The sequence below is a fragment of the Drosophila sulfurigaster genome, chromosome 3, assembly GCF_023558435.1.
Source record: "Drosophila sulfurigaster albostrigata strain 15112-1811.04 chromosome 3, ASM2355843v2, whole genome shotgun sequence".
NCBI lineage: Eukaryota > Metazoa > Arthropoda > Insecta > Diptera > Drosophilidae > Drosophila > Drosophila sulfurigaster.
The window spans coordinates 18,158,031-18,185,022 of record NC_084883.1 but is presented as its reverse complement, the minus strand read 5'-3'; the positions used below and the strand labels follow the sequence as shown (position 1 = coordinate 18,185,022).

Sequence of the window (26,992 nt, the reverse complement as noted above, 5' to 3'; positions counted from 1 at the left end):
AACAATCTCTCCCCTTCCACATGCAGTTGTCTTTCGCCTGGGTTCAATTTATGCCACTCCCCCATCCACCTCTCCTCCATAACATACACACACACGTAACCTGGTTGACAGCTGTTGCCCGGGGCGGACCTTGCAGCTGAATGATAACAACAAAAGGCCAAATAAGCAAAAAGACAAAGCAAAAGCGAAACGAAACGAAACGTAAAAACAACAAAATGAAAAAATACAAAAAAAAAAACAAAAAGGAAAAAGAATGTGACAGGCGTAGGCTTTGCATTGTTAGCAGTTAGCAGTTGCCAGTTGCCAGTTACCTTTTGCATAGATTGCAGGGCGACGGTGGCATTCAGGTGGGAAGTGGGGGGAGGAAGCAGGAGAAAGATTCAGAGCATAATTGGCTACATTGGCATTTCACTTTTGGCGCAACTGCTGCCAGAGCACAATAAACGTGGCGCTTAGCAAATGTGACTGCTCTCTCAGCCTCAGCCTGTCTCCTCGCTGCCACAAAAAGGCCATTCAATTGACCCAGTTTTGCGCGATGATACAGCCGACAAAAGTAACCGAAGCGGGTTCGGCAAAAGCAATTACAATTCTTGTTAAGGTTTGCTATATAAAAAGTAACACTTATAAGAATTGTAATTGAGATTGACTCAATTCATTTCAATTTAATTGTATATTGTAAAATATAATTACTTATTGGATTATTCTTGTTTAAGATATGATGCAATAATACGCCGTCAGGAAATCTAAAGCTCTTTGCTTTGAATTTGAGAATACGTTAATTGTTAACGTCCTTTTAAATACATTCATAACATTTATATATGAAATCGGCTATAAAAATAATAATAATTGTATATGATTCAATTACTCATTAAAGATGCAAATTGTAAATAGAACAGATAACTTTTTTTGCCAAAGTTTCGTATAACTTTCAAACGAGTTATAGTCAGCATTTATTTGTACAGATTTTAAATCAATTTATATCAATTTATATTTTTTTATTCATTGTGCCTAACTCAATAATTAACTAATTTATTTCTTTGCAAACTAATCAATTATTTTGCTGGCAAAATTCTAAATAAAAAAGCTATAATTCTAATCATTTTCATGTGAAATAAATAATCATAATCTATTCTGCATCTCACTTCGTTTCAATTTCTAATTATTTACTGCTCTATTTAAATTGTGGAAATTTAAAAGTTATCTGCTTTGATTTATTGTCGATATCGGAGTTGTCGGAGTTGAGCTGTCATTGGGGACACCTTTGTCGCCTGCACCTGAATGGCATTTGACATTGCCATTGCCATCCATTTGCCTGCCACTTAACTAGACGCATGCAGCTTCAGCTACAGCTTTTGGTTAAGGTTCAGTTTCAGTTTCAGCTTCAGCTTAAGCTTAACAGATACAGTCAAAGATACAGACACAGAGCACGCATATGCCAAAGCTATCTTCTCTATAGGTTTTCCAGAAATTGCTTGCCTCAAATTGGCAGTGGCAGCAACACGCCTAACGCCACTCATTTTCCCCACTTCGTTGGCGACATTTGGGGCCCGCCTTAACGGGAAAATCTTCAAATGGCAGTTTTCACGCCAAAAAGCATTTCGAACGAGTCCTGAGTTCGAGGCAATCACAATACCTTCATTATGGGTAGGAATCGAAACGTGTAGGGACCGCAAAACGGCTGATGGTATGGTGTGGCATGTGGCATGTGCCATGTGGCAAGTAGCATGTGTAGCTGTCCTAGGAAAAGCAAAACCTCTCGAGCATAAGCGTCTTTTATTTTATTGTTTTGTCAACGCTTAAAAGAAATGCTTTTCCATTTAGTTGAACACTTATGAGCATTGCCACGGATATGTTTTTTCTTTTCGGTTTTGGTTTTTCCTTAAACAAAAAAAAAATAAAATAAAATGTCTCAAGCTTCACACATGCGAGCATGTGTGTATGTGTGTGTGTGTGTGTGTTGTGTGTCTGCGTTTGTTGTTTGCCCGACGACTTTTCACACCACATCAAAAGGCGGCAGAGCGGAGTGCACTCAAGTGTATAAACAATGGCGTTAAGTGTTTAAGTGCACGGAAATATCAAAGCCATGGATTGGCCCCACATGACACCTCCAACTCACCCCCCTCCCTTTGGGGACGGGGGCGAAGAGCAGCTTTAATTTCATTTTATGGCATTGGCAATTTACAAAAATGCAGACACAAAGTTTAATTGCCGTCTAACAGCTTGAAATAGTTGCACATAGCTAGCAGCCAGAGATACAACTACAACTACTACTGCAAATACAGATATAGATACACAAACGTAGATGCAGATACAACCGCAACAACTTTTCATTGCCCCAGTCAAAGGCAGAGACAGAGACGCAGCTAGAGACGAACTCATGCTTTTCCGCAGATTGTCCAATGGAGACATTGCTGTATGTATAATTTTATGGGCGCTTTGTGGCCGCCATTTGGCCCCAGACGGACAGCGGACAGCGGACAGGCAGTTGGCGCCAGGGCAGGATGAAGCAGCTACCTCGTCCCATACACCTGCTGCCACTGAGAGATGGACCGTTATGTTGTTCCCACAGAGCCAACAAGAGTGCTTAGGTTACACACAGCGCAAAAGAAAGACACAAAAAACCTACTCGTATTTACAGGTAAGCAAAAGAGTGGCAGAGGAAGGAAGGCTTAAAGGCAACATGGCAATTGACTCTGGCTATTACTTGATGTTCATGTCCGTTAGCTTAATTCAATGAACCAACCGGCTTAGTTAGAGACTCGACTCGACTCAACTCCGACTCGGAGCGTAGGCTTAATCTGGATTGTTGGCTAGAGTTACACACAGTCTAGTTCACTTTTCCTCTCTTTGCCCATCTCTTATTGCTTGAAAAGTAATTAAAAGATTATTAAAGCCACTGCACTCAATCGGCAACAGACAGCTGGCATTTGAAGAATGAGCAATGAAGAATGATGGCTTTCCAATGGAACTGCGCGATGATTGATGAATTATCTTAAGAGCAGCGCAGCTGCTGTAAACTGAAACCGAAAACCCAGATCACAGATCCCAGAGAGCGTACTTTGATCCCATATCAATTTGAGAGCAACAAATCAACTTTGGTTTTGCTTTAATCTCTTGCTTAGAGACCCTTCACTTGACTCTGCACCACTCATCATTATCGTCGTCTCTCGAAATAAACTTGTACTCGCTTATACTTTTTTTTCTTTCTGTTTCTTGTACCTGCTACTCATAGGCTAGAAGGGTATTATAGCTTTCTGTATACCCGAAGTGAATGTTAAAAGCGGAATAAAGCATTTATAACCACTTATACTGTAGAATATTTTTACTCGAGCGAATTTATTCTGGATTTTTTCCACTGTATGGTACATTTTTAATGTAGCGGTATATCGATATAGTATTCTTCGGTATATTAATTTGAACTATTAACGATAATACTACTTTCGTCTTGGTGTATCGATATACCAATATAGTCTTCGGTATAATTTTGTATATTAATTTGATTTTTGTAAAGAGTTATACCGCACTGTTTTGATTTGATTGAAAATAGCCTTCTGGTATCTCCCAGTCGAGCACACTCGACTCTAGCTTTCCTTCTAGTTTTATGGTTACCTTGGCCATTGGCATTGCACCTCGGCACAGCAGCCATTAATGGCTGTTCCGACCTCGCATAGAAACCATACACCAACTGAAGTAACAGTTAATTGCGTTCAACACCACCGCAGACTGTGCCCCCTGTCCCTCCCTCCGTTCCTCCCTCTCGCTCTACTAAAGCACTCACGATGCAGTAAATAGTTTCAAAGTTTAAGTTTATTTTTTATGTTTGCTGTTCCATAATTAGATGCATGACTTGGCAGCGCCTTTTTACGACCCATGGTCCATCCCCGTTCTCGCCGCGCCCCCTTCCCTGTCTCTGACTCCACCGGGCTACTCAATTAGCCAGAAAAGACATTAAACTTTCGCCGGTGCCCAGATGAACTGCCTTGTGGAGAAGTTCAAGAGTCTGCAGTTTGCCGTCGACTAATGAAGTTAGTGCAGCAAAACGGAAAAAACCCAGAAAAAAAAGTAGGAAAAATTTGAGCGCCACTTTTTAAAGCAGCTGCTAAATTGAAAATCAAGCAGCCCATTCATCCCTCTCCCATCCGCCCTCCTTCCTTCCCATCAACACACGCTAAACGTCAGCCATAAATAAAATGCAAATTTTTGCCGACTAACAAAATTGCAAGGATTGCTGTGGGATCAGCACAGCAAAAGCACCGAAGGGCGTCCGTGCAGAGGTGAGCTGAGGTTGTGGTAGAGTGCGGTGTACGATGCGGTGGCCCCATGCCTGTTAGCCTTTGCTGTTGCTCCTGGCTGCGGTTTGTGTACGTGTTTTGTTATCGCCAGTTGCAACATATTTTTCGTATCAAATTTTGTGCAAAATGCTCGCTCACAGCTCGATGAAATTCTATTGGGAAATATTTTTGGTAGCAATTTTACATATATGCTAAAAATTCCTACACTTTGCTAGGGGTAGCAACACTTTGTGTTGAAGAATGTGGTTTAATTTTGTATAGAATAACACTTGATAAACTTATGTAAACAAAAAAATTATGTTTTACATATGTTTTACCTTATTCAGTTTTAACTTTACCTGAATCTTTTGACTGCTTTTGTGATAATGAATTTAATAAAATATTTTAAGAAATATGTTAATTCGTAATCTTCATTCATCCATTTCTGATTTGTACTTTAATACAATATGAAATTAATGAATTATTTATTATAATCATTAAAGAACTTTTAAATTAAAAAGAAAATCAGTTCTTTGATTTCAACCACCTCAATTTAGCATCCATCATTTTATGATTTATATTTTAATACAATAAAAAATTAAACTCGAATAAATCTGATTTATGGTATATCAACTGAATTCTACACTTAATGAGTTGTATTTGAATAGCAATAGCATTGTTATTATTCTAACTAACACGTAATTTTTTACATTTTTAAAATGTATTTCCTTAATCAATTTAAATCAATCCATTTTAATGGCACTTTGTCCTAAGACCAACTCTATTTATTTATACTGACATGCTTCGGATTTTTAGTGTATTTAGGGTAAGGGTAAGGGCATTTGTTAAATGATACTTTATGCTTGGCATTTTATATTTTATTAAGGCTCTTGCTGAAACTGGCTGTGGATTAGCGAGCAAAGCTGTAGCAGCAACTGTGAATGGTGGCTCTTGGTTGCTGTTGAGACCATTAAAAATGAAATGCCAGGGCACATTTTATGAACGAAAATTATTTTCGACAAAATTGTTGCTGTTGAAATAACAATGTGAGAGGCAGGCAAGCGGGCAACTACTATTAATAACCGGCGGATCTGTAGCCCTTACCCTTAGACCCCCGCGCGCCTCCGCTCTTTGACTTGACTCCTAATACAATCATATAAATTACGCTGTGAGAACAATCAATCAATGTCAAAGTCAGACACTGAGTCTGAGTCTGACTATGGAAAATACAATATGTATGGTGTAAGTAGGCCCGACGACGACTTCGGGGTAGATTTAAGCTAAGCTGCCACGTACTTGGCCGCTCATCAATTTCAATAAGCGCGAGCGAGCGGCAACAGCAACAGCAACGGCAACGGCAAATGGCAACAACGGATCAACGTCGTCCACGTCCGAGTCCAAGTCCGAGTCGATGTTCGGCCAAGCGACCACCAACGCCCCATTAGCACCTAGCTAAATGCTGCGGCATTTGTCAAAGTCCAAGCCAAGAACGAGACGACGACACCAGCGTTGACAAGGCGGCAGATCTTGATGGAGATGGACATGGAGATGGAAATGGCAATGGCGATGGAGGTGGAGGAGAGGAGAGCAAACTCTTGTGCTAGTGCTTCATGTGTTTTGCATTTTAAATTGTCGCACAAACGAAATTGAAAATGGCAGCAAAGAGATGTGCAACAATGCGACAACAATATCTAAATGTCTCGCTGTCGCTGTGTATTTGTGTGTGTGAACGTGCTGTGTCTGTCTCTCTGTGTATGTGTGTTTGTGTGGTGTCAACAATGGCAACGCTCTGGGTGGCATTTCATTGACAACAAGTCATAAATTTTACAAATGACAGTCGGCAAGTGGTGAGCGACAGTTGAAACTCGGGTGGGAGGGGGAATGTCTGTCAATGGCATTCGCTTTAACGAGTTCCCACTGTACTGTGTATGCAAAACCATGGCAATAGCAGACAAGCAGCACACAGTATGAGCTCAGCTCAGCTCAGTTCGCATTTATTCGTCTACCTGCAATTCGCTTTGAAGCAGCCATTGCTGTAATTTCAGGTGAAACATTTTGTTGGATCTGATTGTTAATCAGACAGGCAATCACTTTGTGTAGTAGAGCTTAAACTCAGCCTTATTGTTGGGAACATACATTATATTCTTGAAAAAGCATTGGCTTAGCTCATTCTGAGTAAATCAATCATAGAAACAGTTACTATATTGTTAGGTATTAATTAAAGTTGGTTTGACAATGGTAAAATAAAGAATATTCAGTTCAAAGTCAGTGAATTAACCAAGATAATGTTTAATATTATACGCAATCAGGAAATCCATATTCAAGGAAAGAAACAGAGTAAGCCTTGAGCCTCTTTTACACTTCGGTACACACCTGCAAGAAAAGGAAAATACAAAGTTTGCGTTAGTTAACAATCGAGCAATCAGTTCTAAAAGTTTTTCAATTCAAGTATGTATAAAGTAGAATATATATTTTTTGTTTAATAATCTTAAATGTAAAGGTTGTTAAACGATTATATCCCTTCAAGATTACTCCATGACATGTCAATTACATTCTTCAAACTGGTATTTACCATAGCTCAACACTTCCTTTGCTACACTTCTTCAAATCTCTTACTAATTCGTACTTATGTGTACTCTCAAGCCCGCAGCTAGGCACAGTTTTAAATTGCTATGCAGCTCGACATCCTTGCTTTAAGTGCATTGAAGTCAAATCAAACGATATTAACGTGCTTGTGCTGCAACCAACCTGCCAACCACAATTACCATTCAGCAGCAACCGGAACTGAGTAACTTCATTCGACGGGGTAGGGAGGGGGGATGTCAGGAGAGTGTTTGAATTCAAATCCAAATCAGCCTAATAAGAACTTTGCAACGTAGCATTTGGTAAGCCGCATACAGTTTGATGCAATTGAAATTTGAAATTTTCGTTCGCTTTATGGAACACAACTCTCGGAACAGACCACACCCAGAACACATTTCCTTGAATTTACCAACAACCAGAGATGTACAGAGAAAAGGAAAGAGAGGGAGAGGAAGAAAGGGCAAAGCCAAAACCAAAACCAAAGCAAGGGGACAAATGCTGGCGACCACAAACGAGTCGGCAGAGCGGACAACACCTGCCTATCAGGTGGCCAAAGAGAGCTGAGAGATGGCTGCAACGGAAGTTCAGATCTGACTGCCATCGAGGCAGAGCAGAGGAGAAGAGAGCAACCAACACACTAATGGCTGCGTATTAACAGAGAGGGAGCTCTTCGGGGCGCCGCATTTGGAGCAGCTGTGTGCATGCGGTTTATGAGCTATGCAGGCGGAAGTTTTAAATGCTCGATACACAGACACACACACAGAGACCCACCGACACACTCACACACAATTGAAATCAATTGCAGTGAAGCAGCAGCAAAGACGATGTTTGGAAGCGGGAAACAATCGGTCTACCCCCCGCCAGTGAACGAACAGCTCAAGACACACACGACGCTTCGCTGCCGTCATTAGCCGTGTCGCCAACGACGACAGCGACTGATGTGAAGTGAAATGAACGAGAGGAGCAGAGGAAGAAGACGCATAGTTTGCTGCATGTGTCCCGCTGTTTGTTGCCACGAAAATCCCAAAAACCTAAACTGAAAGATTGCTCGCCATGTGTCCTGTGGCTGAGTCCCTCTCCTGGTTGCCTCGCTTTGCCTGGCTGCCTCTTTGCCTGCTGACGTTTTTATAGCTGCTAACAATGTGTCAGGTTTTCTTAGAACTCACAACGAGCCTTCTACTTCTACTTCGTCTTCGCCGTAGTCGCAGTATCATCTCCTACACATCTCTCTGCAGCCAAAAAGGCGACTCATCCCCTAAGATGATAATTAGGTGCAGTTGCCTTGAAAATGCTCGTAAATGATTCTGCTTCCACTTCTACTTTGACTTCCACTTCAGCTTATGCTTGCCACAGTGTGCAGTGACTGTGAGGAAAACTATTTCAAAATTGCTGCAAATTATGTTAGAAAAAGATATTGCGAAAGACAAATAAATTGATTTTTGAAAGATATAATTTAGGTGGCAAAATTGTTTTAGTTTAGTTTAGTTTTTGTGTCACCAATATATTGTCATGAATATTTAAATTGAATTGCGAATTGAAAGATTTTGCTAACTTAGAAAGAGAAGACAACAGGAACTAATTTTCAAGAGATACAATACAATAACGAATTTATTTTTGTAAATACATTTAATAATTTGTTCCTTTGACAATATTCTATTATGCATTTTTAAGTTGTTCTCGAAATGTTCTTTATTTAAAGCCACTTTATGAGTGTCTTTTTGCTTTATTATTATTTCCCACTCTTTCATTTATTGCTGCTATTCTTCAACTCCAATCAAGTCTACCCTTTGAGTTATTCAGTAGTCAATTCTTGGCCTATTAGCTGCTTCCGCTCGTTAGCTGCACACTCGTCGAGCTGCTCGCTTTTTTTTATGGTGGCACCCAAAGGAAGACATAAGTGTATGTGTTTTTTAGACCCTGACAGAAGCCGACAAACAAATTGCATGTGGCTTGCATATTTTTGGCCTAGCCATTAGACCATTTCTCGCTGTTATTATTTATATTTTTATGTTTTTTGTTGCCTTGCTCTGAATGGGGGGCACACACAAATTATGCGTAAATATGTGATAGACGTCTCCCCGCAGCCTGACAGGCCGACAAACTGTGCAATAATTCTCGTTTATCGCTTTGCGAAAAGTCAATTTTTATAACACACAAACCGACAGTGCGAACGAGAGACGAGTCATAATACTTATAACCCGCTGAATATGTGTATGTTATATATAAATTCGAGAAATGATTTGTGGTTTGCCTGAAATTGGCGCACCAGGCAATCAAGGCAATCGGTGAGGGGAGGAGAAAGCTTAAATTTGGTTAAGGGGAAGTGTTCAGAGGGGAGTGTCAGGAGGCGGTCATGCGTGCAAGCTGCGACTTCCTACGCGGCGCGCAAAAATGTAACAAATTTGTAATTTGAACGCCACAAATCATAATTTTACATAATGATCAATTCATATACGTCAAAATGTTGTTTGCCGCTTTGCTGTTTTGCAGTCGCGAAGTGAATTATGTGGCCCGGGTCGCCAATTTCATGGAATTCTCCCCTCCTCCCTCGCTCACATTTTACTGACAGCCATTCGAGACGATTGGCCGTGTTCAAGTCCGAGTCGCGTCGAGTTGAGTGTGTGTGGCACACTGTGCGGCTGCCGGCTGCGTAACGGAAATATTTTCAGACCGGATACGCATAGGACATAACACACAAAAATATACATATATACATATATATTTGTATGTTATATGTATACAAACATGCCTACAATGCGTACATGGAAATGTATACACGACGTATACGTATTATGGGCGAGTGAAAAGTGAATGGAGAGGAAGGGAATCCGAATCGGAATAGGAGCTGCTGTTTGGGGACGCACCGAAAAACTTTCCACGAAAACTAATTAAACAAATTGCATTATGTGTGTGTTTGCAAAGTTAGTGCAATGCACTCATACGGCTATATCCGATTACGTGGGTAGCTTAAGAAGTTTATCAAAATTTTTATATCGTAAAAAAATTTAAAAATAAATAACTAATTTTTAGGGTGTAGACATGCGTAAAAAAATTTAATTTTGTTATGCTTTTTTACTCAATGTAATTTTAAATGTTTTGTTTACAAGCAATATCGTGTACACATTTTCTTATTAAAATAAATACACAAAAGAAGATTTGAATAGTATCTTTATTGCGTTAAATAATATTTTTATTTAAAAAATAAATCGTTTCATACAACATTTGCAACAAAATGTTAAAAATTTTCATTTTTGATCTACTAATATTGTTATCAAAACAAAAGCAGTGGCTTAATGGCTTATATTTTAATTTGTTTAAATTACTCATAACTACTGCTCAATATATGCTTCTTATTAGCTTTAGTTTAGTAAATAAACTCCCCTCGCCATGCAGCGCCATCTAGTGCCCGACTGTAGCAGCAGCAACTACAACAACAACAACAACTGACAGATGGCGATGGCTCCTTCAGCCTGCAGCATATCAAATTAACACAGACACGAAGTTTTAGGAAAAGGGAACGCCAGCAGAGCTGCACTTGGAAATAGTAGGTGACAGGGACACGGAGAGAGAGATGGAGAGGGGGCGAAATAACAGAAGTGAAGAAGTGAAACTGAGAGATGCTCTTTGCTGCCCATTAACTGTGGCACTTTTGGGGGCAGCCCGCCGCAATTTGTTGGTCAGGTTTTTGCAGCCGTCGTCGCAGCCTCAGTGGCAACGTCGTTGGGCAGCTCTGGCAGCCAACATGGCTGGGTTTTATGCACTCCCCAGCACCCCTCTCTCCCCCCAACTCCAACTGCGATGCACACACATACGAGTATATGTTATTTTTGTTTTTCTTGATTTTTAATGAGCATCGTGCAGGGTTGGGTTTCGTTTCGTTTCGTTTGCGAACTCCGACTGCGAGCTGAGCTGAGTCGCGGGGCTCTGGCAAATTGCAGGTTCTCTCTTTTGCGCCTTTGCCTCAAAGTGTTGCACTCATATTTTGCCGGTGTGCGCCTTAATTATATGGTCGCCGACAGAAATTCAAGTGAAAACCATTTGGATCGGCTCGAACTCGGTGTCGGAGTCGGTGTCGTTGTCGAAGTCTCTCTGGGGTCGGGACCACAGAATTCGTGGCAGGCCTAAGCCTATTTCGAGCCGCTCTTTAAACCATGAAAATTTAATGCCAGCTTAGCCCAGACGAACAATAACCAAGCGGGAGAGCGTTGAAAAAGATGTCGATTCGATTTTGAGTTTTGATTTTTTTTTCTTTGGTAGTGTTTTTGTGTTCAACATTGAAAACAATCTTTGATGCCGCATTTCCGCTTAGGTCTGAAGCCGCTTAACAGCTCGACAACAGCAACACGCATTTTCTTTCCTTTCCTTTCGACTCAACTCGACTCTCCTCCTCCCACTCCCACAACACTGCCTCTCAAGTATTAATTATGCACGCATAAAATATCTTTTGAACCTTTTTCTCAGCCAACTTTGGCTCTTTCAACATATTTTCTGTGAATGAGCGAACCGGGCGCGACATCAATGGGATGCAAATTAACTGTACAAACATAAATAACACTTGGAATTCTTGGAAAATATCGGAGCTCGGGTCGTCTCTCCATCCCTCCGTCTCTCCTTCTTTCTAGGCATTTGTCAAAGCAATAAAAATTGTTGGGCTTCTGTGTTGGGTCTCTTCTCCGATGCGGACCTTTTTTATGATAAGCATTCTTATCATATTTGGGCTAGGCTTTGCCATCTTTGTTGCCTTTTATCCCACTCTATCTCGCACTCACTTTCTCGCTCTCTCTCTCTCTTTGCGGCTGCGGCTGACCTGTGACCAGGGAACCGGTGACCGGTTTTTATGATTGTACCCTTTAATGAATTCAAAGGCACGAGCATCCTCTAAACAACTCCCTTCCCTCTTCATGGAATGCTGCGAACGCGTGCTCATTACCCTAGATACCAGTGCGAATACTTTTAGTGCTGACTGTGCTCACGACGATGACGACGACGACGACCCAATTTCATCTTTTGCCCATTTGCACTTGTTGCTAACTTGATGCTGAATGGCATTTGACAGTATTTTTTGAGTTCACATTCACTTCGTCCGCATATTCTGTGAATTATGCAAGCGTGATGTCTCTGTCGCTGTCTCCTATAAATGTATCTGATAGATACGCCATCAATTATTTAATGTACTGCAATGCACAATGTGCGCTCAAACTTTTGAGCGAGATGGCTTTAAAAAAAACACGAGAAAATGATTAATTGGCGCTACAAATTTATGACGTCGTTGTGGATTCCGCCCCGCCCCGCTCCGTACCATCGCGCTTGATAGCGAGTTGAATGTATGATAAAGCCCTTGATGGAGTTTTCCTACTTGTCACCCCTCCACCCTATTACCCGCAGCTCGCTACGATTAAAACTTTTCGTCAGCCACCGCAGCAGCTCCAACTTCGAACTTCAACTCCAACTCCAACTCCAGCATAAATACATTAATGTAATACCGCATATGTGTGTGAGTGTGTGTGTGTGTATGTGTGTGTGCCGCGTCATTACGGTTATTGTTATTGTTTTCTCTTGTGCAATAAATTATATGCCATAATAATTATTTATGAAAGTCTCATGTGAATTGAAGCCGTGGCATTATTGCGTATAATGTGCTGTAAATATCATTAAAAGTGTTGCTTTTATTGGAAGAGCTATTGCTCGCGGGCTGATTTGACCCACACAACACAACACATCGCAGCGCTTCACTTTGCTCTGCTATCAAGCAATAGACTATTTTATAAGCACAACTGCGAAGAATAGCACAAAAAGCCATCAAACACAGAGTAAAGTTCATTTTCTAGATATACGAAAGAGTTGCTTACGATCTTTATAAGTCATTAATCATAACACAAAAAAATCTTTAAACAACAGCTTGAAAGTTAGCAAAGATTATCGGTAATACTTCAACAATATTTGCTTATTCTAGTTGAAGTTAATTTCTTGATCAACGTAAAAAAGAAGCAGCCAACACATAAAATGTTAACAAAAGTTTTTTCTGCTCAAAAAGTGATGTCAATTTCAAGACCAATCTATAAGATAAGTAGACAACATAGTAAGTATTGATCTTCAGCAATCAACAGTTTCAATATTCTTTTCTATGTTCTCCTTAAAACAAGATCAATATAATATTTTAGCAGGCATTGCTAAAGATTATACATTCACTATCCACCAACTAAACGAAAATACATTTTAATAAAAGTTCTGTTCTATACAACATCAAAAAAGGAAACTTAATTTGAAGATCAAAATAAAATTTTTATCTTGAACAGCTTAAATTCAGGTACATCAACTTAACTAAAATAAATCTGAATACAATTATTCAATATAGAACTTGCATAATCATAAAAGATTAGTCTTTCCATATCCACCAACTTAACTAAAATAAAACTAATAAAAAATCGTCTTTAATACTATGAACATTAAAACTTATTCCATTAATTCACAAAAAAAGTTTATCATTAATAAAAAAAAAAATAAATGCAAAGCATAAAAATTCAATTACAACTTTAGCAACTCCAGTTACTCCTTGATCTCAATGATTTGATTCAATCACAGCCTTTCATTTGCTACCCTTTGCAACTGCTACTAATTGTTTCATCTCTCAATTTTCTGTGGCTCCTTCCGTTCACCCAAAAAGATTGCCCAATTTCAATCTGGACTGCCTAACAGTGCGGCAAGCCATGGCAAGGCAAGGCAAAGCAAGGCAAGCTCTTGCCAATTTATAGAAAATTTCAATTGTGAATATTGATTATTCATTTCCTGAAGCGACAGGGGCGCACCTAGCATAGTATAACGAATACGGATGTGGATGTAGATGTAGATGTGAATGCGAATGATGATGGCTTTGCTTGCGCCTTTGCCTATGAGACGGAGATGGAGATGGAGACATCGTCATGGCCATCATCATCGTCATCGTCATCATTGAAATGGCAAATTGGACTGCAGAATTGTTGTATTGGAATTGCTGCTTGGTACTTGCCATTTGCTGTTGTTATTCTTCTATGTGTGTATGTGTGTGTGTGTAATCATAACGGCTCGCTTGTTAACATGCTACATTAAATTTTTATCAAGAGCCATGGCAACAGCGCAAAGCAAAGCAAAGCAAACCAGACCAGGCCAAGACCAGCACAAGACCCCATAATACATAAATATCTAAAATAATGATGTTGTTGTTGTCGTTGTTGTTGTTGATTATTATGATTATTGTGGCATGCTTGCAATGTAGCATGATTAACACGGCACAGAGAGCACAACACACCACAGAACAGAATACAAAAAAACAAAACACAGAGACAGAGAATAAACCGCTCGCTAAAAGCATTGAACAATGCCCGGCCACAAAATAATTCACATACATTACAAATAATCATAATAACAATGGCGTTGCCCATCGGCTCGTTACGCATACGCCGCGTATGCCTCCACTATACAACTATACAGCGCCATATAGGAAACCCAACTGGAAGCTGGTCTGGGGTGTGGCCAGGAAGCATAAAATAGCGTTAAATTACAAAGCGCATGTTAAGTGCTTCAAGTGAATTGAGTAAAAAGGGCTAAAAGCCAGCTAAGTGGAGCTCTGCCATCAAGCGATGGCTAATGGTAAACCATATGCAATTGCTTGTTAGTGGTATTTACTAATAAATACTGAACACATAAACCTCAAAGGTTTGACTGATTATTTCTATATATTTATTATACACACTGTATTATTTACTCATTAAAAGCAAGGCACATAAAAAAGAGAATATGTTCGCAAATATTATCAGTAAAAAAAACCAAAAACAAAAAGTGCAATATCAAAATATGTGTAATTTTGTATATATTTTGTTTATTTATTTTTTGTGTAATATAATTTATTCATTTTCCTTTTATTGCAATCAACAAAAACGTGTTCAAATATATAAACAATGAATACAAACAAAAGTTAATTTAACTAAGTTCTATCTACTATACTTTAATTTCGTTTTTAAATTGATAATAAATTAGGGAACTACCAAAATAAAAACCAACTTAAATTGTATAACAATACTTTTCTATTTAATGTGATTCATTTTCCTAAAATCAATGCTGTTCGATTTGTTGACAAATCCCGCAATTTTTTTTTTTAACAATTCTAGCATGTCATTCACATTGCATTAAACCCCTCTAACAGCCTTAACCAGCATACAAGTCGACCATCCATCCATTATCTGCTGTCGACCATTTGGCCAAAAAGCACTCAGCATCAACTTGGCCAGTTTTCAGTTTTGCATTTGCAACTCGTTGCAGCAGCAGCAGCCGCCGCACTTCCGTTTCCCCAGTTTCCCGTCTCCAGTCGCCATGCCATTCACTTTGTCACAGTGTGCAACACGTTTTATCATTTAACTCGGTGGGTCGAGAACAAACCCAAACTCAAACACCCGAAACACCCACCGAACCACTCAACTACTCAACCACTCGCCCACTCATCCACAGGGGCATCAACAGCGTGGGAATTAATATCAATGTCGTCGTCGTCGTTGTCGACGACGTCGCTTGGTGCTTTTGCTATCAGCGCTCAGTTTGCTGCACAGCCACCATAGCGTATGTGTAATGCCGTTTTTTCTATGGGTTTTACGTTTTTTTTTCTGCTTTTATTTTGCTTTTTATCAATTAAAAGCCACTTCAAAAGCGGAAAGTGTCTGTATGCCGTTGACACACACACACACACACTCACACTCTCTCGCATGCTCAAACAGACAAACGCCCAAATGACACACACACACACACACAGGCAAACACCCGCACACACAGACTCGTAGTACGCTTTTGTTGTCGTCGGTTTGGTTTGTTGGACGCTTTTAGTTTTATCTCTCCGGCGAATACTTTTGCTATCACATTTTGTAGAGCTCCGAAAACAAAACGAACAAAAAAAGCAGAAAATGCGGAATTGTTTAATACCCTACAAAATGCACGTGAATTGCCAGCAGCAAGTTTAATTATGCAATTGAGTTGAACAAATATGAAATTGTTTGTATTAATTAATTTTTGAATTATTAAATAATAATCTTTGACATAAGCTGTTAGCAAAAAAAAAAAGACAAAAATGGAAAATATAAAATTATATTTAAATGAATTTAATGCTCAACGCCAAATGAAATAACAATAATCTGATTATCGCAGTTTGCACAGCATATTTCACAGCGTTTGAATTCACATTTGTGATTGCAGCTGGCAAAAGTATTTCCCATGGCACTCGACTACACTTTATGCTGTTATATTCTATCCCCCCAAATGCGGTTAAACTTTTGATGCGGCTTTTCGCTTTGACACAATCAACGAACCCCAACCGTAGCGATTCCCCCAAAAGCAGCAACAGCAACCACAAAGCAGCAGCAGCGACGGAGGCAGCGGCGGCGGCAGAGACGGCGGCATCGGCGTCCACTCAAAGCTAATGACCGACAAAGCGTTTTGTATTATTTTCAATTTCATTTTCACTATGCGACGCTCTGCCTGCTGCTGCTGCTGTGCGACTCCACTTTGGAGCAACCTCCGAGCGTTTGCCATGCATTAAATATTATTAAGATAAGGCTGAAGCGCTGCGAGCTCGCCGCGCTTATCAATCAGACGTCAGAGTCAACGACGAAGCAAACTATTCAATTTGCAGACAACAACTGTGAAAAGGGAAAAGGAAAGCCTGTTGTTGGCCACCACTACTGAAGTGACATGATTTTTCCATCATATTTATTGAAAAGTAACTAAACTTAACTGATCGAGTCGACACATTTTGAAGAAAGAGAAACCAAGGAATGTCTTCGATTCGTTTCCAGGGAATTCACTTTAATGTTTATACTACAAATTTACATATAAGCTATAACACTATATTATGAGATTGTCCCATGTGTGCGTGTGTGTGTGTGTGTGTGTGTTTGCTCATTGAACTCTGTCGGCACATTTCCAAGAAGCCAATTGCTAAATCAACAAACACAAACAAACTCTGACGAGCAAAACAAAAACCTCAAAAGTCATTACATATATCTTCTGATTGAGGCCCTTGCTCTCTGCAACTCTCTGCCGTCTGCCGTCTTCAGTCTTGAAGTCTTTCTTCTCTTTTTGCTCCACGGTGCTCGAAAAATTCAGAAGCTACAAGCTAACAGCTTTTTATCTTTTGGCACAGGCGGCATTGTTTTTGGCGGTCCAGGCCAACAGACGCAGCAAGAAAACACACAGCACACAGCAAAGCAAAACAACACAACAAGAAAACCAGTTCAAGCTGGTGTCCAACAGTCGCTCGAGGCTCGAGGCTCGGGCCATGCCTTATAAGGTCGCTGGCATGTCAGGCGTCTGCGGCTGCGGCTGCGGCTCAGACTGCGGCAACTTCCTGGCTAATATTACGAAAATTGCTTAAAGAGAGCTGCGCTCTGTAGGTAGGATCAGCCGAAAAGTGCAGCGACTGAAGTCTGAGCCTGAGCCCTGTCATGAGTGCCTGCCACACTGCCAGCCAAGCAAAAGCCAAAACCAAGACGAAGCCGAAGCCAAGCCAAGTAAGCCAACCAGGCAACCAGGCAGCCAGTCAGCCTGCCATTGGAGTCGCCTGTTGCCTTCTACCGTAATTCACAACAACAATAATAATGACAACAGAGCCAAGGCAAAAGTTGCGAAACTTGCGACAAGCACAGTGGTACACAGGCAGCTCAACATTGTGTCAACTTGCCATAGGAAATAAATAAATAAGTTTTTATTAACATTAAGTGATTTAGTTTCTTCTAACACTTCTAACAAAAAACCTTTTTTAAACTCAGTATATTAAAAACAATTTCATTTTTATTCATATTGTAGTAATAGTTAAATTTAACATACATACTATCTCAAGAAATACCACGTAAACATAGAAATTCTACCTTCGAAATATATTTGCCAAATTACTTCAAACAATTTTTGAAAAAGTTCCTTTATCTCAAAGATACAAAGAGGCATTCCACACTGCATATGTATATACAAAATTTATATTAATTTTAATTTATATTAATTTTGTATATCTCCAATTTAATTTTTTTGGTACTAAAGCATATTATATAGCCTTCTGAGATCTAATTTCCAAATTGATTTAAACAATTTATGGAACTCATAATAAAGGTAATAATAGAACACAACTCAAAAATGGGAATAAAAAGTATTATAGAATTTAATGTACAATAATGTACAATTCTACAATTTTCATTTTAACTTTCATGAAAATATTTTAAAAATTTAATTTCATATTTTATTATGTAATTTTAATTTTTTAAGTATGCATTAAAATAATCTCATTTAAGTATCTTTTCTTCATCATAATTTATCTTCTATTCTCATTCGCTTTGTAATCTTTGGTTATCTTCCTATATCACTTTCGCCGCCAGCAACTGCAATGTTGCGTCACTGTGCACGGTCGCAGTCAAAGGCGAAGTCAAAGCAAAAAGCGCATCTTTTGAACAGAGCGCAAAGCGCAGCTTGTACCGTCCCATCGCTCCTTCCCTGTCCATTTACAAGCAGGCACAACAGGCACTCAACGCGCGGTGTGTGTATCTCAAAGATACAAAAAAAATAAAAGACAAAAAACAGCAACAACAACAACAACAACAACATCACAACGTACGCTCGCTTTGTCTGTCTCCGTCCATCGGCTGTTTGTATGTCGGTCGTTTGGTCGGTCGGTCTGCTTTGTCTGTCTGTCGATCGTCGGACTGTAAACCGCTTTTGTGTATGGCCGACGAGATGTTTGGCATAGCTGGAAGCGCGGAACTGGTTGGAGCACAAGCTGAAGCTGAAGCTCGAGCTCGAGCTCGAGATGGAGCTGCAAGCTGCAAGCTGAAGATAGAGATGGAGATGGAAGAGTCCGCTGGCTTGCAACGCGCCGACGCCGCGCCGTTTGCCGCTCTCAGTTATTATTATTATTATTTTTTTTTGCTTGTGGCGGCGACTCAACAACGACGACGCCGCTGTTGTTGTTGTTGTTGTTGTTTATCAACGTGAGGGTTTTAAAAGGTTTTTGTGGCATAGCAGCTGCCTCTCGTATTCGTATTCGTTTGTAGCTCTGCAGCTCTACCTGCAACAGGTAAGAAATTTTCGCTCGCTCGTTCAGCATTTCAATGTGTTTCGCTTCTCTGCTCTGCTCTGCTCTTCTCTTCGGTGTTTTTGTTTTTCTTGTTTTCTTCTCGGTTCATTTTATTTTTTTGGTGCCTTTGCCTCGGTGTTTTTGTTGTTGTTGTCGTTGTTGTTGCTGCTGAGCTGCTGCTGCTTTCTTTGAAGTTGCATACTTCGGCGTGCCTTTGGATTTCCTTTGAATTCTCGGCCAGCCTGCATCTGCAAGCAATTAGTGTATGGGGGCTTGTGGTATGCCAGGGTTACCATCCTGTCTCTCTCTCTCTCGCTCTCTCTTTCGCTCTCTTTCAAGATCCTTGGACGGGGTTCAAAGTGTTGCCCTGGCATTTAATTGGTGCAGCAATTGTAACCCTTCTGCTTCTCCTTCTCCTACTCCTCGCCCTTGAGCAAAACGTTTCCACTGAACTGCTTCGAAAAAAACAAAATAACACAAAAACAGAAAAAAAGAAGAAGCACATTGATTGATTGATGTGCCAGGGACGACGCGACGTTTTTTTTTTTTTTTGTTTGTGCAGAAAGGTTGCACTAAGATTGGCGGCCACTTGGGAACTCGTATATAACTCGATATACGCAATATTATTACGTTTCTTCTGTTTTTATTTTAGCCTATTGATCACGTTTGTCTTTGGGGGATTCACATTCGATCTTCCGCTCGATACTCAACTCAACTCAACTCGAATCGATTCGATTCGTCTCGTAGTTCTCCTCCCTTGACCCTTGCCTCTCTGTCTCTCTATATCACTCTCTCACTCTCTCAGACACATTCTCCGGAGCACACTTGGTCGGTGCTCTTTGGTTTTTCCATTTTCTATTTATTTTTCGTGCGTCGTTTTCTTTTGATGTTTTTGTGAGTTGTTGCTGCTGCAGCTCTGTTGCTCTTCTGTCGCTTCTTTCACTGTTCCCTGTTCCTTGTTGTTGTTGCTGTTGCTTTGGATTTTCTACGTTCTATTTTTGTGTGTCTTTTTTTTTCTTCTTCTTCGAGCAAGCGACCACAAGCGAACGCCGCCTCGTTCTGTGTATCTTGCAGATAAAGAACGCGCTCTGTCGATTGCCTACATTTTCCATTCGCTTTTGTTGTTGTTGTTGTTGCTCATTCGGTTGCTTTTGTTGTTGTTGTTGTTGTTGTTGTTGTGTGTAATTATTGGAAAAGGATGTGGGAGAAGCCCTTGACTGAAGGAATCTTGAAATGTGTGTCTGAGATAGACACACATCATTTGAAAGTATCTTCAAGATACTTTCGTAGATTTTTAGCGCATTTTCAGTTACTTCAAAGGGTGGTTTATTCGTTAGTTGCATTTTAATTGAATATAAGCTTTTATTTTGTTTTAAATAACTAATTCACATCCCTCTTTTAAGTTATCTCACCCTTAATTTCAATGTTCTTATTACTATTTATATTTTTAAGGCCTTCCTTCTTCATTTTGTACTGAATATTATGTATGGTTAGATCTTCTTTCAGTTATTTTAATTTTAAACCCACGAAAATAATTAAAAATTCATTTAACATCCGTTTCTCTGCCTTTGCCTCCCTTAATTGAATTTACTTATCGCTAGAATGTTGCATAGAAGAATTGAAATTGAGAATTGTGTTTACCTGAGAATTGTTTGTAGCCGCCAAGTATCTTGTGCTTCCACCATTTGACAATGTTGCCCGCCATCGCAAAAGTTCTTTGCTGTTTGTGTGTTTTGTACGCAATTTACGAGTCTGTAGCGACTTTAACTGTAATGCTTGCTGCTTTTGGCCAAAATGTTTTACGGCCTTTTGTGCTGTGCTGTGCTGTGCTGCTGTTGTTGGGTGGGGTTTGGTTATCCTTTTGTGCTGTTTTCCAGTTGATGTTGCCACTGCTACTGAGACTAATACACTTGCTCTCAGGTGCCACACAGAGCAACGTTGCGACCTTAATTTGTATCTGGCATTATTTTTGGGGCAACTTGAGGGTGGCGTTAAGGTTGGATCGTAAAACTTTTTACAGCCGTGATATGCTGCATTTTAGTTGAATTTTGCGCATATTGTGTGCGTTCTCCTTCCCCAACTTCCTCTTTTACTTTTTCGTGTTTTTGCTTTTTTCTTTGTTTTGTTTTTGTTTTTGCTTTTGCTTTTGTTTTTGTTTTGGTTGTGTGCGCTCTCGTTGGGATTGGGTGTATGTATCTTGCAGATACTTTTTGACGTAGCGCGCGTAATTTTAATTGTAAATTTTGTTGTTGCTGCTGCTATTTGCACGACGCGACGTAAATAACTTGCCGCCGAATGAACAACAACGACGACGACGACAATAACAACAACTACACAACTACAACAACTGTGACAACAACAACAACTAAACAAATAACAACTGCAAAATGCTAAAGCGCAAAACACGATTTGTATTTCCAAATGCGAACGGCGCGACTGAGACGCTGACTGCGACGGCAACGGTGACTGCGACTGCGACAACGACCACGACGGCGTCTCTGTGATGTTGACAGCGAATATTTTTGGGGTGTACTTGTGTTGTTGTTGCTTTTGCTGTTATTATTGCTGCTTGCTGTTTGCCATTGCTTGGCTATGTTATTGTTGCGGGGGCGGTTTTAGATTTAACGGCACTTTCATTCGCTCCTCGCCGCTTTGCTGCTGCTGCATAGAATGCACACCGAACAAAATTTCACTTTACTTTTCTTTACATATGCTGCTTCATTACATACATTCATCGACTTCTATCACTTCACACACAATTCTTAGTCAGTTGTTGTGTTTATTTATGTATGATTCCGTTTGTTAAGGACGCACGTTTGCTTTCGCGTAACTTCCAGAATAACATAACACACGCACAAACGACGCGCTTCGCTCAGATGCACGACCAACTCGATGGGCGATTGGAAACAAACTGAAAATGCGAAACACGAAACGTTCACATCGACTCGCACCAAAACAAAAAGTGGTTAGTTCAAGAGAGCGTGAGTGTAAGCGAGAGAATGGTGAGTGAAGAAGTCCGCTCTGTTACTCTCGTCGTATGAAACGAAATGGAAACGAAACCTGTCGCTGTGTAAAGTTGATGTAAGTGCGATAACAGAACGAAATTACTGCTGTTAAGTTTAACAGTTAATGTTAGCATATGCTACAAAGCAAAACGTTTGAAATTATTTATTGAAGAGTTTATCTTATGCTCTTTTGAGCGTTCCTATACACTATAAATATATCTTAAATAGTTATTTTCAGTTTCCCAATTTGTTGATGCGCCCCGCAATGTACACCGTCTTTTTGTCCTTGACCAAGAACACAAATGGATGGTTGACGGCAGCTATAAATTGTTTGCTAATTGATCCAAAATCCGACACTGTAATAATAAAATGATCAATTAATAGTAAATAATTAATACTTAAGATTACTAACTATCTATTTTATCCTTCTTGGCACCTTCGTCCAACTCTATTTGAACTTTATGTAAGATCTCGTTAACTAAATATTTTGTTGGACCTGTCATTCCACTCAAATTGGCATTTTCAAAAAGATCCTTAATGCCAAAGTTTTTTAATGCCTCTTTTAGTTTCAATGTAATGCCTATCTTGAACTTTGGCAAGAGGATTCGGAAATTTGACACAACATCCTTTGGAACAAGATCATTGAGTGTGAGATCGTTTAAGTTCTGAATCATATGATGCACGCCATCCATTGCCTTGGGCTGTAGTATGATCATTGACAACTGTGGATGGGCATAGGGTATTTCTATGGAATATGCTTTTAGTTTCTCAATAAAATTATATTGATATTGGCCTAATCGCGACATGGTATTGATTTTGGTAGTGTAGAAATCTCCAGTTTTCTGTGGTATATAGAATGAAGCCAATTTTGTGTCAGGCACCTGGAATGGTTCCTTCCATTTGCCATTAAAAGACATTGCACCGATCTGAATTATTTGCGTCTCGTTGGTAAGTTCGTTTATTGCTTTAATCAGCTTGACAGAAGTTTTATCCAGTATCCAATCACTTATTTTGAATTTTTTATTAATTGAACTCCCAAAATTAACCTCCGCCACACTGGTATTGAATAATTCCTCATACTTTTGTAAATATCTTAAATCCACTAGAGTATTTTTCGCAACGTAGGTGCGACTTGCTTTGTTAAATGTTCCATAGCGATCTCTTTTAAATTTTACAATATTATGGATAATTCCATCTATAATATTAGTCTTTGATAAATCCTTAGAGAGCTGCAGTGTTTCTTCAATTTCCTCAGATGTTTTTCCATCTGCTCCCAAATAAAGTTGCATGAGGCTTTCCTTAACCAAATAAGGTGAAAATATTATATTTTCCGTATCGCTTCCACTCAGCACACTTTTGATCAAGGATGTTGTTACTATATCTGCTGGAATCAGCGGAAATACACTTGATCCTATAAGCACTATCACAAGAAACGCCAACTGTTTGCCGAACATTTTAAACGAAATTAAACACTGATCTCTATTACTGAATGTCTTTATAGAGAACAAGTATTGCGACTTTTGCATATATAAATTCATTCGTTTTAGATTATTCGATTTATTTCATGAAATTGCAATTATTAGTTTGTAATAATAGAAGACTCGCTTACTGCATTCCTATTATCGTGATGTAATTTATACTGATAAATAATATTTGTATAATACCAAAGTTCACAAATATAATAACTTAGTTGTAGTTTTAGTGTGAAAACAGTCAAAAGGAAGTTTAGAAAACAAATCTTAAAAATTAATTCATTTAAAGAATTTATTTATTTAAAAAATAAATTATATAAATAACCCAAAGCAAATATATTAAAAATGTGTTATTAAATTTAATTTTTGCCGGTCAAATTTAAGTTAAAAATTGGACTACAGATTCGTAGAATAAGTCTTTTTACTTCATCCATAACGGATAGATGATGATTTTGACATTGTCCCAGATAAAACCGAATTCTTTTGATGCAAAGCTTCTAATTAAGTACAGTTGAAAGAGTATGTAAGTCTACGCTATACACTACATAAAGATAATAACCCACTTTTGATACGCTGCAAAGGCGCATCGAAAATTTGATTGTTTTTAAATTTGAATGATCACTGGTTACTGGTTAGGGTCGGGTTGCAGGTTGCAGGTTGCAGGTTGCAACGTCTTCTCATCTTTTCTTTTCTTGTCTCCCCCCTAGTTGAAGCGTTTCTCAGTAGTAGTTGTGGTTGTTGTTGTTGTTGAGGCCACCGCCTGCTGTGCTCGACATCGGGGCAATTACCCAACAGCAGCCGCCAAAAACATGCCTCAGTCCAAAAGAGTCCAAAGCCCGACGATAATAACAGAGTAAGCAGAATCCTGAATTACGCTGCAAATTCACAAAAACAAAACAAAAAAACGTATAAAGAGAACAACAACAACAACAACAACAACTACTAAAATGATTCACTTGAAACGCTGACGGGGGCAAACAAGTGGAGGTGCTGGCGATGCCACAAATCGTCGGCAACAGCGTGCTTTGTTGCGTCCACTTGTGCCCCCAATCCTCCACAGCCTGAGGCAGCATTCGCTCCAACCACGACCACGACGACGACCAGGGCGAATACGAATGCGAATGCGAAGGCGAAGTCGAAGGCACCGACACCGACACCGTAAACGTTCCGCATTGGGTATAATGGCGCTGTAATTGAAGAAGAACACGCGATCGCAGCGGGAACCGCTGGCAAAAGGAGTTGCGTAGCCGCCTCTCAAAACAGCCACAAGGCAATCGAGGCAGTGGAAGGGTTTCTTTCTGCTTCTTATTCTTCTTCTTCTTCGTCTTTGGATTTCAGTTCTAGCTCGAGTTGGAGTTCGGGTTTGAGTTCGAGCAGCGTTTCCTGCAGCGTCTTTGTTCTGGCTTCTTCTGCTTCATCATCATCATTATCATCGGCGGTATTATTGCGATTATCATCATCATCATCATCATCATCATCACCATCAAGAGCAGCCGCAGCAGCTTCAGCATCATTGATCCATCGCTAGTCGTCTTAATTTCATGTCGTTCTTTTGTATAATTTTCGCCCCTACTTCAACTCCCCCTCTCTCATTCTCTTCTCCACTCTCCATTCTCCCTTGCCTCTTGGGATGCATTCAATTTTTGATTGTTCCCTGCGCTCATTTAACCTACTACAAGCCTTTGATTGATGTCGGTTCGATGTCAGGCCGTCCTCCTCCTTCTGTCCTCCATCTCTCTGTCCGCCTGTTATTGATTTATGTTTTTGTATGTTTCGTAAAATATCGCACAATTTTTGCAATGCGTTTGACAAAAGTTGATGAACAGTCTGTCGTCTGTCGTCTGTCGAGTTTCGTCTGTCCTCTGTTTTCTGTTTTCTGTCCACTGATGGATCCATCTCGCATCCTCGCTGCAAATGTAATTACCCAAAATGGGCGGACCAGGCTGCAGTTGGATAGGTCATTTTGCTATAGGGTTTTAACACTCCTCATGACATACGATGACTGAGTGGCAGCAGCCATGGCAACTGTCACTCTAATTGACATGGGCAGTTGCTTCAGTTACACATTAAAACAGGCAGAAGGAGGATTACATGCCTTCTCCCTGACTCTCTCTATGATTCGGTGATGATGGTCTGTCTGCTTGATGGAACTTCATTTGGCTAGATTGCATCGCATAATTAGTTTTCAAGAGATTAAATTAATTTTTCGATACGATAAATGTCCAATTGCTGCACATATGACGTTTATTTGATTTGGCACAAGAACTGAAATGGTTTCATTGCCTTTGGCTTAATTTTATACTAAAAGTCGGTACGGTAAATAAAAAAAAATGTAATAAGTTTTAAACTAAATGAGAAAATTAAATATACAGTAAATATTAATGTTAGATACTCTGTGATACTAAAAATATACCAAAGGCTATATTTGGTATAATGATACAGTACTCCATTTACAATATACCATAGAGTGCAAACTATACTAGATGGTCAGCCAAAGCAACTAAGACCATATTTCATACAAAAGTATTTATTGGAAATTTGTATCTCATCTCAACCAACTGGAATCATAAAAACTAGAGTTGTGATTGTATGTAAATATATATAATATGGTTAGTGGTTGTTCTATATCAATATAGCACAATAAACCTTGGTATATTAACAGTATTTTTGTGGTATATTAGTTTGGTATATTTAAATTTCTTACTTGTTTCAAACAAAATTAGGCTGTAAGACACAGAATTAACTACATTCGCCGAAACTCAAGAGTGAACATGAAATATAAACAAAAGCAAATGTCCACATATAAATAACAATTTTGGTACTGTTGTAAATAGTATAATAGTTTACTATTCATATATGTATGTATTCCTAAATTAGTATTGAAAGAAAACTACGAAATTACTATTTAACTAATCTAAAGGACTTCGCTGCTATTGCCTTACCAATAGCGTTAGTATTAATTATACCCGCTACCCATAGGGTAGAAGGGTATTATAACTTTGTGCCGACAGGAAATGTATGTAACAGGTAGAACGAGGCATCTCCGACCCTATAAAGTATATATATTCTTGATCAGCGTCAACAGCCGAGACGATCTAGCCATGTCCGTCTGTCTGTCTATCCGTCTGTGTGTCTGTCCGTCTGTCCGTATGAACACCTAGATCTCAGAGACTATAAGAGATAGAGCTATAATTTTTTTCGACAACATTTGTTATGTTTGCACGCAGATCAAGCTTATTTCAAATTTTTGCCACGCCCACTTCCGCCCCCGCAAATCAAAAAATTGAATAACAAGCGTAATATTAAAGCTAGGGTTGTGAATTTTGGTATATACAATAATTAATATAGTAGTAATGATTCCTGAAAAGTTGGTCTTATTTGCTTTGGCAATCTGGTATATTGTGCCGTCTATGGTATATTTTGAATGCGGTTCTATATCGATATACCAAACATATCATTAGGTATATTTTTTGTATTTTTCAATATATTCAGTATATTTTGAGAAAAATACCACAAAACATATTTCTTTTATTCAAAATGGGTAGCGGGTATCTCACAGTCGAGTACACTCGACTGTAGCTT

The 26,992-nt window shown here is 39.4% G+C and overlaps 2 protein-coding genes across 3 annotated transcripts in view; both read right to left on the bottom strand.

The window, feature by feature from the left end:
* LOC133840761 (protein naked cuticle) overlaps positions 1 to 21,853 on the bottom strand; it is a 47,705-nt gene extending 25,852 nt beyond the window's left edge. For both annotated transcript variants that reach the window (XM_062272802.1, XM_062272803.1), the window contains exon 1: positions 20,575 to 21,853. In XM_062272802.1, coding sequence (XP_062128786.1) covers positions 20,575 to 20,638 — 64 coding nt within the window. In that variant the 5' untranslated portion in view covers positions 20,639 to 21,853. The remainder of the gene's footprint in view (positions 1 to 20,574) is intronic.
* A 217-nt stretch (positions 21,854 to 22,070) lies between these two features.
* On the bottom strand, positions 22,071 to 23,413 carry LOC133840762 (serine protease inhibitor 42Dd). The gene is made up of 2 exons (XM_062272804.1): positions 22,351 to 23,413; positions 22,071 to 22,294 (listed from the first exon to the last, which is right to left on the bottom strand). The coding sequence occupies exons 1-2, from the start codon at positions 23,390 to 23,392 to the stop codon at positions 22,173 to 22,175; spliced, it is 1,164 nt and encodes a 387-aa protein (XP_062128788.1). The 5' UTR covers positions 23,393 to 23,413; the 3' UTR covers positions 22,071 to 22,172.
* Positions 23,414 to 26,992: the final 3,579 nt, after the last annotated feature.